We start from the raw sequence: 14,396 nt of genomic DNA on the forward strand, positions 1-14,396 counted from the left end.
CCCCAGCTGTCCTGGAGCTCACTATGTAGACCAAGCTGGCCTTGAACTCACAGAGATCTGCCTGCCTCTGCCTCTGCCTCCCGGGTGCTGGTATTAAGGGCGTGCACCACCACGCCCGGCCCCAAAACTACTTTTAAGGGGATGAAATTCATGGCTGTTACATGAAAATTGCGTTTTTTTCCCCAGATGCAATCATTATTAAAGCAGGCAACGTGTGCTTAGCTCAACAGTCACTGAGGGTGAGGCAGAGCGCCACTGTGTAGACAGTCTGGCCTGTAACAGTGGTCGGTCGGGGTGACCATTAATGGAGGCCGCTGTTGGCTGCACCATGGCAGGGGATCTACGTTCTCCTGGTGTCTTCCTGTGTATGAACTGCAGGTGATGGTCCTTGGGAGGAGCTAAATGACCTTCAGAATGCAGCTGGTTATCTGCAGAGCCTGATGCTCAGGAGCCACACTTTTGAGGAAGTCACATACCTTGCCCATGCTGTAGTCATCTTGAAGGCCTACTGTGCACTACTCACCCACATTCCTAAGTCCATGAGTGCCTGCTAACATTTCTTGGCTGCTTCTGATAGGCCTGGAAACATTCTGAGCATGAGTCGTGTTAATTCATGCAGTGCTCTCAGCAACATTGGGAAAATGTGCTGCTGTTAGCCCTTTTTATAAAGTGAATAAGGAGGCCAGTAGGCCAAAGGTAACTTGTTGAAGGTCACATGTTGAGTGTGTGGTAGATTCAGAACCAGGCAGTTTTATTTCAGATCTTCATTTTGCCTTTATATGAAGAACAAGTAATTGAAAAATGACATCTTGATTCTTACTCTCAGGGCCCAGTGCAGTGAAGGGTCTCCCTGGAGGTAGACTGTCGGGTCAGGTTCCCACTCCTAGAAGTGAAGGTAGTAAGTACTTTGGTAACCACAGAAGAGTGGCAAGTGTAGCAGGAATGTGAGGAAGAGTAAATCCAGGGGCTGCCCAGGGGTCATGTGGGCATAGTGGACAGAAACAAGGTGCATGCAGGGGCAGCCAACCGGAGAGCAGTCGTGTAGGTCCTGTCACCTGACAGGTAAGTGACGACCTCACTCTGCATCTGCGTGTCCTAACCTGATGTTCACCATCACCTGCTTCGAGGGAGAAGAGTTAGGTTCAGTTTAAATTCTTCCTAATGGGAGGAATGTTGCTGAGGAATAAGATTGTTTGAAGCAGAGTTAAGTCTTGAGGTCACAGATCATTATGACTTGTGATATCCACCAGCACCCTCCGGTACCAGTTTCCACCCTTTAGGGACCTCGCTCCTGTTGTATGTGGGAATCTCTGACTGGTTGGAGAGAAGGGGCTACATCTGGGTTAGTTAGTAGTCAGAATGCAGGCTTGAGATTTATCAGTTCCGTACTTGGGAACAGTAAAGAAAGTCTCAGAGACCAAGTAATTACATGCAAATGTAAAAGCATCTAGTTTTTTGTTTTTTTTTTAAGGAGAAACCAAGTAGTAAAAGATGTTTTCAGCATTTATGAGATTAAAAAATGAAGTTTATTATAGAATGATTATTGAACCTGTTTGGTAAGCAAAGGATTTGAATATAAAATTCACAAAAGCAGTAAAAATGCACAAGTAGTAATTAAATAAATCTGTATCTCCCCTTTACCAAAACTCGCTGGAAGAAGTGTTACATCAGTGGTACAACTAATGTTCTTCTGTGTTGTTGGTGACTTTATGATAGTGCCACCTGTAGGAAACCTTCTTGCCACCACGCTGTCTGGTCGGAGCTAAGACACACATCCATCGTTGGTTTAGGTTACCACTAAGGAAAGAATGCTGTCACTATAATTTGTCTTGAGTTAGACAAAGTGCCTTAGAACTGATGAAATGGAGAACGTCTTCAGTCATTAAAATGCTATCATCCCTTTGCATAGTAATTTAGAATTTATCTTGTGGCAATGATCTAATGAGCAGAGATGCTTTATTCATGAAAAATGGGTGTCTCTTTTTAGAAGTTTTATGTATTTTTATTTTATGTGTATGAGTGTTTTGCCTGCATGTGTGTGTGTACAAACCTGCAAAGACCAGAAGAGGGCATCTGATCCCCTGAAACTGGAGTTAGGGATAATTATTATCCACCATGTGGGTTCTGGGAACTGAACCCAGGTCCTCTGCAAGAGCAGCCAGTACTCTTAATTGCTGGGCCATCTCTCCAGCCCCATGAAAGATTTTTTTTACTAAAGCAACAGAAATTCCAGTTAAAATGGAATGGAAAGTTTGGAAATGTTGAAGAATTACCCATTAGTTTACAATCATAGAAATTAGTATGGTTTTCCAGTTTGTGTCTTATGCATAGACGGTTATTTCCACAAAGCACTCTCCTCAAAACCAGGTCTGAGGTCACTGGCCAGTCTGCGAAGCCCTGGTACTCAGCCTTAGCCCAGTCCTCTGTGGGATGGGAGGGTTGGAGAGGCCCAAGTTCCAGGGGCAGCCCTACCTTGTCCTTAGCAGCTGCTGTATAAGAGGGGCCTCCTCAGATGTTGGCAGGGGTCAGGCATTGGCCGCCCAGGGCTGGGCAGTTTCAGAGATGGTTTCCAGGTAGCTAGAGCAGCCTGGGTGGAGCTAGACCGGGATCCTGCACAGTGAAGCCTAGCACATGAAGCATGAAACCAACATACCAAGTTCTCATCAAACCCTCTGTTTGCTGTCTTGTGTAGGGGATCCAGACCCGGTTCTGAGGTGTATTGTGTCGGGATTCTTCGCCAATGCAGCGAGGTTTCATTCCACTGGAGCTTATAGGTAACAAGGGATTGAAGTCACATGACGAAGGACAGGTTGTGAAAGTGATCTGACCCCTCAGAAACCCGATATGCAGAGATAAAAGTCGATTTTAATTTATACATGCCTGTTTCTAGTACTGAGTAAGGTTAGCTGTCTAGCTTTAAGCAGATTATCTTGACTCTTTGGAGGAGTCCTAAGTATCAGTGCATCCATGTGTTAAGGTGTGTTTCAGGACAGTGACAACTCTGTGTCTCGGTTCTAATGATACGATAGAACAGGAGGAAATCATTAACAGTGGAATTTCCCAGGAAAGTCACTCTTCCCAGTGGGTATTCAACCATGTCTTAGAGCTCTACAGGACCCAGGTCACAGGTCACTGGCACATTGGGCTACATTTGTGTCAATGGAGCCTGGCTAGTATTCCTTCTGGTCACAGTGCCTCCTGCCAGTCTGCATCCTGTGTCTTCTAGCACTGATGCCTGCAGTAGCTTTTACAGTATCCATTAAGTAAAAATCAAAGTGTAGTTTAGCCTGCTTTCTCCAAATGAAATCATTCCAGACCTTTGGATTATTCTTTTCCTTTCCTTGGCATATTGTGGTGCCATAATTTTGTTGCCACCTGTTTAAAGTGTAGCTGCCCCTCTCTCTCTGCTTGCCCCCCACCCCCAGATCGAACCCAGGATTTGACACCTAGTAGGCAAGTGTTCTGGCACTAGGCTCCACCCCAGCTTTTTTTTTTTTTTTCAAGACAGTCTCATTATGTAGCCCAGGCTGGCCTGGAACCTGTGATCCTCCTGCTTCAGCCCCCTAAGAACCAAGATCACAGGTGTGTACCTTCATGCCCAGCCACCTTCTCGTCTTCAAGAAGGGAACAGTTCAAAGGCTTTCTCCTAGATTTTCTTTGGAATTTCTTCCATATACATGAGGCCAGCTCAGATCCCCTCCCCTGAGTACTCCAGAGCCCACTGAGCATTTCTTAATTTTGGTAGCCAGGTCTGCCCTGTAGACTAACCTGGTGGGGGCCTTTGACCCTGAAAGCACAGCACGTCACCTTTGTGTCTGGTGTGCTTTGTTACTCCAGGCCACAGCATCCGGTCACCACTCCCTTGATTCTGTTGCCCAGCATACAAGTCCCCATCCAACACTGAGATGCTGTGTTTGAGGCACCCCTCTCATTAGGAGGTGCAGGTCCCTCTGGAGAGATCTGAAGTCTCCCCAGTGAGTGCCCCTCACTTGTCATTTTCATTGCCCCTTTCCTCAAGAGTGTCAATTAGTCATTTCTGGGGGTGATCTACATATTATTTCATGGGCTTCCGCAAGAAGAGATTCCAGGACCAGTCATTCCTTTGAGAGGAAGTTCATTGTTGGTTAGCTCATCACCTTTCGCCAGCTGGTCCCCTTGGTGCTGTCCTGTTTATGGTGCCTGATGGATATCCTGGTGCCCACAGAAACACGTTGGAAGTTCTCTGAGTGATGTCCTTGTTTGCTTATGTTGTCTGTGGTGTGATCTGACAAGCAGTTGGGTGTTCAGTAAGTCATTTTTTAAATCAAATAAACAAAATCTAAATTGTAATTAGAAGTTACTATTCAGGAGAAACAAGCAGCTTCCCACTTTGTCCTTACTGCCTTGGGCTCTTTCACTTAGTATTTCACTTAGTGTAATAGGAAGTCTGTAGAAAAGAAACCACACATGCCAGTTCTGTTGTGAAAGGATTTTTATTTTTGGAGGGGGTGTGTCTTTTTGAGACAGGGTCTCCCTGTAACCCCAGCTGGCCCGTAACTCACTAAGTAGACCAGGCTGGCCTTGAACTCACAGAGATTCTCCCTGCCTCTGCCTCCCACGTGCTGGGGTTCAAGGCGTGCACCACCATGCCCAGCTTCTTTTTGTTTTTTTTTTTTTTTTCAAAGACAAGTTCTCCATGTAGCCCCAGGTGGCCTGGAGCTCATTATGTAGACCAGGCTGACCTCTATCTCAGAGATCCTCCCACCTCTGTCTCTTGAGTGCTAGGATCGGAGGTGTGCACCACCATGCTCAGCAGGAAATTGCTTTGAAAGAAAGTCTGTAGAAGACACATGGACATAATGTAGATGGGAGCATTGTTCTTACAGGGTTTTTTCAGAGTGTCTACACATTGCAGGGTTTTGTTCTTGTGAAATTCAATCTGCATGTGTTTTGGGGGTTATATTAAAATATCTATGGAAAATATTACAAGTGATTAAGTGCTTCAGACACAATTCTTCTATTTCACAAGGACTATCCGGGACGATCATGAGCTGCACATCCACCCTGCGTCTGTCCTCTATGCAGAGAAGCCGCCGCGCTGGTAAGCCCCTCTCGCTGCTGACCTTGGCCCAGCCTTGTTCTTGGTCATCTTTGGGACCCCAGGACCTTGTATAGGCCTTGCAGTACAGATGACCCATAGCTGTGTAGACTTGGGAGTGCTGAGTTGCCAGTAGAATTTCTGCTCTATCAAAGATCCCTTTAAGGCAGGCAGTGCCACAGTTACTGTCCAGCCACAATGCAGTATACTCAGCAGACTCTTCCTTTTAAAGGAATGTTCCTTAAGCAAACTGCTGTGTATGTCATCACTCATCCTCTTAACAGGTGTTTACTTTGAGCCACTGACCAGAGGTCTTGGGCACAGCATGCAGAGATGACACAGGGCCCAGCCACAGATCTGATGTAGAGCCAGGCGAACAGATTGCAGGGCTGTAGGAGAAGGGCTGGCCCTGCAGGTGCTCGGAAGCCAGGCTGGCTCCACGGAGGAGTGAGCACTTGCTCTGGACCTGGTGATGGGAGTTTTTAGGCAGGAAAGGACCCAAAGGACATTTGGACCTAGGAAATTGGGTGGGCAAAGCTATGACAGCATGAAGGAGCTTGTGCCTTTGGGGAGTGGGAAGTGTTATTAGAGCTGGCCAGTGCTGGTCAGAGGGCGGCCCACGGCATGGCTCCAGTCTGCAGCACTGGTGAGTGTAGATGTCGAGAGACAGCATGGGTATTTTTATGGCGTTTTGACAAGTCACATTTTTGTCTGCCTGGGTCAGTGCTAATTTGGGTTTGTATTTTGTGTTTATTTCATTTTTCTATTTATGGATTGACAAAGAATTGGGAAATTTAAAGACAACAATGGGTCCTTTACCAGGGGGAAGAGAGCCCTGGGGTGGGGAGAGGGCAGGAGTGGTGGTGGTGAAGTCTAGACTGGGAGAGGCTGGTGTGAGGCCCTTTTTGGCATGTGCTCAGGCAGCAGCCTCACTTGGAAACCTGTTGGAAATGCAGGTTCTGAGGCCCTACCCAACCCTTCTGAATCAGAACCTGGAGTGGGACCTATTGTCTTAATCAAATAGGCCCTTGAGAGGTTTCTGATCATTATTGGAATTGAACTCTGTTCCTCTAGACCAAGGAATCAGACCTAGAAACGGCTTAGGTGGAGTGTGACAGTAGCGCTGGTTTAGAACTGTTCCCCACTGCCTGGTAAAGAAGGTAGAGAGGGAGCCACACTGCAGTGCTTGGGCCTTTTCCCCTTCCTTTCTCTTTTGCTTTTTTTCCTTCTTCTTTCTTCCCTCCTTTACCACCACTGTCCCCTCCCCTCCTTTGTCTTCCCTCCTCTCTACTCCCTCCTCTTCCCTCTTCCCTTCCTCCCCTCCCCTCCCTCCCTCCTCCTCTCTTCCCTTCCTACCCTCCCCTCTCCCTCCTCCTCACTTTCCTCCCCTCCCTTCCCCTCCCCCCAGGAACCTCAGACCTCCCATCCCAATTGGACAATCTCATGCCAGGGCAGTAACCTTGAGCTCTAGGCTTGTCTTTGCCACACCGTCACTGTGAAACCCCCACATCTTGCCTCTCTTCCCTTCCCTTCCCTTCCCCTCCCCTCCCTTTTCTCTCCCCTCCCTTCTTGTGCTGGGAATGGAACCCAAGCCTTGAGCTTACTGGGCAAGTGCTCTACTCCTAGCCCGCCTCTTCCTTTCATCAGCTGAGATTCATTTGCTGGTGTTTGAGGGGAACCTCTGTGGCTTTATTTGTATAGGTTTATCGTTCTTAGGGACACTCTGAGTCAATTCTTCCCATAGTTCAGGAACTACTGTGCTCCTGAAGTCCAGGGATTTGAAATAATGCCCCTCTCTCTTTGGTTGTACCCTTAGCCCTAGGTAAGTCTTTTTTTCCCTCTTAAAAAAAGATGTAATTGGGGCAGGAGAGATGGCTCAGCAGTAACCTGAGTTTGACTCCCAGCATCCATGTTGGGTGGCTCACAACTGCCTATAACTCCAGCTCCAAGGGAGTCCGATACCTATGGCCTCCATGAGTACCTGCACATAGGTACATGTCTTCCCACACAGACATACATGAATCCACATAATTTAAAAATAATACAAATAAACTTTAGAAAAAGGAAAAGGGTTAGTTTACATATAGTGACATGGGTTTTAACAGAGGTGCACACCTATGTAACTGTATTGCAAATAATATAGAAAATGTTTTAGTTACAGTTCCTTTGTGTCTCTTTATAGTCACTTCCCATCCCTCTTGGGAACCAGGCAAACCTTTATAAAGTCCATTTTTGTGCTTCCTAATTAAGTCTTTAAGTTCTATTCAGAGTTTTAGAAATGCGGGTCAAGGATCTAGAAATGTCCTTTGTGGATAACTGAAGTGCCCTGGAAAGGAGGTGGAGCATCTCAACTGTGAGACACACTGACCCGGTGCTTGAGTAGGAGGCTTAGTGAATGGCTGCAGTGGCTGTGCTGAGAGCTGGGCATGTGCAGTGCATACCTGCTGTGTTGAGTGTGGAGGGGACTCGGCTCCGACTTCGGGCCCTGACAGCCTCCTACACAGCAGCGTGTTCCATGTTTCCTTTATTTCAGGGTTATCTACAATGAAGTTGTACAGACCTCCAAGTATTATATGAGAGATGTGACCGCCATAGAATCTGCTTGGCTGCTGGAGCTGGCTCCACATTTTTATCAACAAGGAACGGTAGGCATGAACAGAGCCTGTGCCCAAACTGCCAGCGAGCAGGGTCTTCGTTTGTTCTCCAGCTCAGTGCCCTAAATTTTCCCCCACACCCTGCCCCTCCCCTACAGTACAGAGGGAGGTAAGACCATTACGTCCGTATATGTCCACAGGATTCATCACCTGTTTAGCTCTTTCACATGTTTACTTATCACACCCATCTTTTTCTTTAAATTTTTCAACTTACAATGGCTGTTTAGAAGGAGCCTCTCATTTCAACATCACTTTCACTTCAGGCTTGTTTTGGTTTGGCCCTTGTCTTCTCCAAATGGGTCAACTTTTCTTGCTTCTCCTGTCAATATTTTTTTTGTTATGTGTTAGCTTTACAGGTAGTATATTATGGAATCTGAAATTTTTTTTTTCTAGTAAGTTGTATTAGGGTTCTCCAAAGAAATAGAACTGGTAGAATGAATATATATGTATAGAGATTTATCAGCTTAGCTCACAGGATAGAGTCCTAGTAGTCCAACAATGGCTGCACCACACTGGAGAGGCTGAGAATCCGCAGTCACTCAGTCCACAGGCTGGATGTCTCAGTAGTCCCAATCTGGCACTGAAGGTCTGACAAATTCCAAAAGATCAGCTAGTCTTCAGTCTACAGCAGCAAGAACTCATCAGTGAGAGAGAAGGCAAGCAGCAAGAATCCTGGCATTCTTCTCTGCCTTGGCCTTTTATACAGGCTGCCATCAGAAGGTAACACCCACATTTAGGGTGTGTCTTCCTGAGTTAGATATCCAATAAGATCTCTCTCATTTCAGTTAATCCCAGATCAGTCAAGTTGACTTCCAGGATTAGCCATCACATAAGTGTTGGGTCTTTTTTTCCCTGGAAATCAATTATTTTATAGGCACATCAGTTGGATTCTGCTGAGCCTTGATCTTTTAGTCTTGTGGGCAGGTCTTGGCCATCTACCTAAGCCATGGCCTTTTCAGTGTCTGAGCCAAATACCTCAGACTCCAGCAAGCACTGTACTGATAGGGGAGAACACAGCTGCAATCCTATGCAGACCTCTAGCACCTCCATTTCAGTGCCTGCCCCTCTGACAGCTCTGCCATTCCTACGATAGCTCAGCCTCCACATGCAGGGTAGCCTTGTGCAAACTTCAGGATCCTCCATTTTGACGCTTTGTTCCATGTAGTCTAGCTCTCTCAGCAGCTCTGAACTCTCCTCTCTGTGTCATTCCCTATTTAAAATTGTGGAGACTTCAGCAGAGGCCTGTGGTGATATTGTGCTTACCTCTGTTTTCTTATGCGTGTGTGTGTGTATGTGTGTGTGTGCCCTTATGTTCAATCCCTAGCACTTGGAAAGAAGACGGACTGTTCATCCAGTGCTGTTTGTTTCCATTGCCTTAAAAAAAAAGTCGCTTCAGATATTTTTGTCCACATGTGCTGCTGTTTATATCATCAAGGAAATGTGAATCCTGTTTCTCCATCAGGGCTGAACTGGGACCGCACAGTATGTCCTTGAGCTGATTGCTGCATTTAAGAGCTGGAAGACATAAGCCCATCATGGTGTTGTGCTACTATAGTGCCAGCTACATGGAAGACTGAGGCAGGAGGAATGTTTGGGCCTTTGGGTTGGAGACCAGGCTGAGCAGCATAGAGGCACTCTGCCCTCCAAACAAGCAGAATTATAAAAGAAATGTCAAATCTTGTAACACAGCCTGAGTTCCTTTGTGGTGGCAGTCAGCAGGAGCCCAGCAATGGCTGCCTCCTGTTGGTGACATTTCCCATCCGCTGCAGACCTGTTCTGCCTGCCTTGCTTCCCCTCTTGGAGACATCCTTTCTCCTCTTTAAAGTCCAGGGACATTGTCCTTTAAATCATACAGTATTCAGTTCTTACCTCCTCATACAAAAAGTAGGTCAAACCATTGTAGGTCTTTATGTGTCCTAACACAGGTATTGCAGCTGGAAATCAGATCAGCCGCAGGACCAGTGAAGGCACAGGGCATGTTGTCTTGGCTCTGTTGGGTTGATGAGCAGTAACCTGGGGTAGAAGAAGGTCTTTTCCTTCAAAGCCCCTGGGAAGCAGCAGGCTTCATGGTCCAGGAGAAGTAATGAGAAAGGCAGTGTAGGTAGAGAGAAGGGCTCTTGCTACAGTGATGGTGCCAGCAGATAGGGAGGCACAGCACAGCAACCCTGTGGATTCCTTGAGCCTTTTGGAAGACAGAGTTGGCCTATAAGTTGAGTCATTTCCCCCTTTCAGCTCAAAATTAGCATTTCTTTAGGTCAAACCCACATGATTAAAGAGCAGATCTCTTCAGAATTTTGAAGAAATGGACAAGCCTGACTGTCTGGGCTCATCTCTTCGCTCCATTCCTGCCTTTAGCCTGTCACCTCTACTGTGCTCGAAGTATTTTGGAGAACTGGGGCCTTTAGAAATCACCCAGTGCAGCAGCCTCCCTGTACAACAGGGTCCCCCAAAACCCCTTCACGGCAGCTTGGCCTCTTGTGACTCATAGGTCCAAGGTAGCTTAATTTCCCCAGGCAGTCTCCCGATCCCCAGGGGCTGTCCATGTACAATAGATTTATATTATTGGACACAGTGCAGATCCTCACAGCCATGCACAACCCATAGGTCAGCCTCTGTTCTTGGCACATCTGGTGACTTTCCGCCACTCACCCTAAAGAGGCTTGAAATGGCTCAAAGTTAGCTTTGTTTATATTCGACATTCCTTCCAGAACAAAACCAAAAATGGCCCACAGGCATGATGGCGTCATCGCCTGTCTCCAGCTAAGACCATGCATGCCCAGTGTTAGGTTTAGGGTCATGGCAGGTGAAGAACAGAGAGGAAAAAATTCACAGAAGCAGCAAGACCCACTGCTTCTAGTCCTTAAATTGCTTCTCCCGATCCTTGGAGAGAACTTTGTGATCTAGGGGAGAGATCCGGGCCTCACCTGTATGAGGACCTGCAGCCCCTCCTTTCTTGGTCCCCAGTGTATAGAAAGCCTGGTTTCTTGCCATTCACTTAGGCCTGAGGCCTGCCACTCAGTCTTCTCATGTTGCCGTTGGTGGTGTGCTCTCTTCTTTCACGGCCAATTTTCTGTAGGGTATTCTGAGGCCATGAGGGTATGCTAGGAAATGGGGTACAGGCACTCAGAGAGGAGTGGCATCCTCCTGGAAGAGCTGGCTGCTGGGTTGCTCAGATGATGGTGTCTTGCTTATTTACTTAGGTTATTGATGAGGTGTCAGGGATCCCTCAGTTGGTGAGTGGACATCCCTGAGTAGAAGTTTCTGTTCACACATTCTGCTTCAAGTGCATATTTTGGAGTTCCTAGTAATTTTGGCTTTACCATAAAGAATATTTTTTATTCCCAGCCCATGGTTACATAAGGAAGCTTTGTATGTATGTTACTTATACTGATAGAATGGCATTTATGGAGGAAATAAGTGTCACTGTGAGGTGTCTGTCTTCCCTGGTGTTATGTGTCCTACTGTGGGCAGAGCTGCGACTTCAGTTCCTTTCCTGAGCTCAGGCACCTAGCATGCTGAGCTTCTTGGTAAACTGTTTCCCATGGTCCTGAGGAGGGGATGCTTTGCTGCACTATGGTTAGGTCCTTTTGTTGAGGTCACACTCACTTAAAGCCCAAGGACTGGGCCACAGTGCTGTCTGGGAGCTGGGGTGGAGGGAGAGCTCTTTCCTAAGGAGAACTTTCATTGGCAGCTGCCCCTGAATTCTCTGTGGTCAGATTTAGCTGTGGTGGGCTAGCCTTGGGCTGCAGGCCACCTCTTTCAGAGCTGTCTGCTTTATCAGTCACTTGGCTTTTTCTCCTGCAGACTGTTTTCCAAAGGGCACAGTAGTTCTTGAGGGGGTGTGGACTAGGTTGAGAATTTGGCCTTGTGGAAGTGTTGCCAGAGTCTGGTTCCTTTGTCTCACCATCCCCAACCGTGATGTTTTGTCTTCTCTTGCAGCACCTGTCCCTGAAATCCAAAAGGGCCAAGGTTCAGGATCAGTGAGTGGAGCTTGGCAGTGCCTGCTTGGCGTCTTCACTCTGTGCTCCTGGCACCAGCTCAGGAATGCACAGCCACTCTGATGTGGGCTGCAGCCTGTTCATCAGCCTGTCTTCCTGCTCCCTCAGCATTGCCATCCTCGCAGGGATCCCAGAGGAGCCTGCATGGCCAGCATCCCGCTGTGCTATACCCAGTCGGAGCAGGAGTTGCTGGGCCATGCTCTGGGGCTCACCCCTCATAGTCACTAACCAGTGCCACTCCCGACAGGCAAATTGTGGCCCAGCTCAGGGAGAGGGGGAGATTTAGCCCCATAGGCAGAAGCTCTGTGTGGGATACACAGAGGGCTCACTGACTGCCTGTGCTTTGCTGCTGTAGTCATGGCTGTTGACTGCTGAGGTCCATGGCTGACTGTGCACAATGTGTAAGTACAAAGGGAGGAGACCTGGGGGCTTCCATTCACCAAGATTGTCCAGGATCTTGTCTGTTACAGGCACAGGGGCTCCCAAACCAAGCAACTTCTGCCTCTCCTCTCCCACATTACATCCCTGCTTATCTGCAGCAGGGAGCCTTGGTACACCACTGGTGGTCCACGCAAGGATTCAAAAGCACCATCTTGTCTTTGTTAATCCAAGGACTTCCTCGCAAGTGGCCTAGCTTTCTCTCAAAGCAGATTCCGAGTCCTGGTGCCATTGGCTGGACACTAGTGAAAGTTCATCAGCCCCGACCCCAGGGTCTCCTCTTTAGCAGGAACTCACTACAGTTTAGAGATTCCCTAAACTTCTGTAGCTCAGGAATATAACTCTTGTATATTCGTCTTTGTTTGTTTGCTGCATTCTTGTAAGAGCACGGGGCAGCTCTTCCAGCAGGGTCTGCTCCTGCTGCTCTGGGGCTACTTTATGTGACGGTGACTGCACTTCAGCACATGACAAGACACAGTACTCCCCTTGCTGTGTCAATGACATTTATTTTAAAAACATAGCTTAAAAACTTATTTTTGTACTGGTTTTAGTTTGGATGTGCTACTTTGGGCACCAAACCTGTGTCATTTTTATTTCTATTTTATAAACATGTAAATAGCAGTGATAACTTGTTCATAATAGTAAACATTTTTACCTGAGTGAAATGGATTTCTTCCCAGCTGTGGATCTTGTAGTCTGTATTTTAAGATGATCCAATTAGTTATTCCAGGTGAGGGCCTGACTGGCTAAATTGGCTAAGATATGTGATGCTTCAGCATGCAGCAACTTGGGAAAGGTGGGGTGGATGAGACACACAGACACAGGAAGTCATGTAGAGCATGGTTACATGCCAGAATTCCCTTCGAACCTGGTAGAGTACAGCATGGATTCCCTTAGAACTTGGCAGAGTAGAGCATGGAGCATACTTAAAGGTTTAAAGGAAGATTCAAAGAATACTAATTCTTGTCAGTTTGCATTTGGGATCTACCTGTGTATTATTTTTCTTTTGCTGTCATAGAAACACTGACCCAAGCAATTGATGGAAGAGTTTCTTTGAGCTTACGGTTCCAGGGAAATTACAGTCCATCATGGCGGGGAGGCAGGGTGGCCGTAGGTGGCTGGAGGAGGAGCAGAAGCTAGGCTCTACATCTTCTAGCAGGCACAGGAAGCAAAAGGCTGACTGGAGATCCGGCAAGGCTTAAGAACTCTCTAAGCCCACCCCCAGTGACGTGCTTCCTCCAGGATAGCCACACCTTCTAAAACCTCCCAAAATAGCACCACCCACTGGGGACAAAATGTCCAAATACTTGGAGCGTATGGGGGACATTTTCATTCAAACCATCACAACCTGTTTTTATTTGTATGTGTATATATGCACACTCACACTATGGGTGGGGAAGCACTTATGTGTGTACATGTATGTGGAGGTCAAAGGTCAGCCTCAGGTGTCATGTCAGAAACAGTCCACCTTATTTTTTTTAAATATTTTTATTGATTCTTTGAGAGTTTCATACAATGTGTTTTGATCATATCCCCCTTCTCCAACTAAATGTTTTGTCTGTTTAGTTTTGTTTATTGAAACATTTTTGAGAGAATTGTGGACAGAAGGGAACCCTAGCAAGAAAACACAGTTCTCTGTACATTTTAGCCAGTGTTCTCCAAATGATAACATTTTGCAAAGTTAGATTATTTTTTTGTGGTGTAACCTAGAGATATGTACATACTGAACTACAAACCCCAGCCCTTGGAATACTTTTATTTTCTCCCACCCTATCCCCTCAGTCACCCCCCAGGGTGATTGAACCCTGGGCCTTGAGTTCATCAAATGCTGTACCTATTAGCTGGCTCCCCCCCCACCCCATTTTTTTTTTTTTTTTAACTTCCCAGATGGATTTTTTTTTTTTGGTCTTTTTGGAATGGTCTCCCTGTAATCCCAGCTGACCTGGAACTCACTATGTAGACCTGGCTGTCCTCTAACTCACAGAGATCCACCTACCTCTGCCTCCCAAGTGCTTAGGACTACAGGCTGTGTGTACTGTTTGGGGGTGAGAGTGGAGATGCTTGTCAGCAAAAAGTTGGGAGTAGATCAGGGGGAGGATGATGGTGATTAATACTAGGTGGTGTGTGTGTGTGTGTGTGTGTGTGTGTGTGTGTGTGTGTGTGTGTGTAATGTTCTTGTGGAAAGATAAATGACAGCAATCCTACATCAGCCATCCAATTAAAAACCAA

General features: G+C 46.8%; 1 protein-coding gene across 1 annotated transcript in view; it reads left to right on the forward strand.

Annotated features, from left to right (window-relative positions):
• The window catches only part of Dhx35 (DEAH-box helicase 35), a 74,788-nt gene extending 61,962 nt beyond the window's left edge, over nucleotides 1-12,826 (forward strand). The window contains exons 19-22 of the mRNA XM_008849582.1: nucleotides 2,693-2,774; nucleotides 5,009-5,080; nucleotides 7,611-7,722; nucleotides 11,671-12,826. Coding sequence (XP_008847804.1) covers nucleotides 2,693-2,774; nucleotides 5,009-5,080; nucleotides 7,611-7,722; nucleotides 11,671-11,715 — 311 coding nt within the window. The 3' untranslated portion in view covers nucleotides 11,716-12,826. The remainder of the gene's footprint in view (nucleotides 1-2,692; nucleotides 2,775-5,008; nucleotides 5,081-7,610; nucleotides 7,723-11,670) is intronic.
• Nucleotides 12,827-14,396: the final 1,570 nt, after the last annotated feature.

The sequence above is a fragment of the Nannospalax galili genome, unplaced genomic scaffold (genome assembly GCF_000622305.1).
Source record: "Nannospalax galili isolate Female #2095 unplaced genomic scaffold, S.galili_v1.0 scaffold765, whole genome shotgun sequence".
Classification (NCBI taxonomy): Eukaryota; Metazoa; Chordata; class Mammalia; order Rodentia; family Spalacidae; genus Nannospalax; species Nannospalax galili.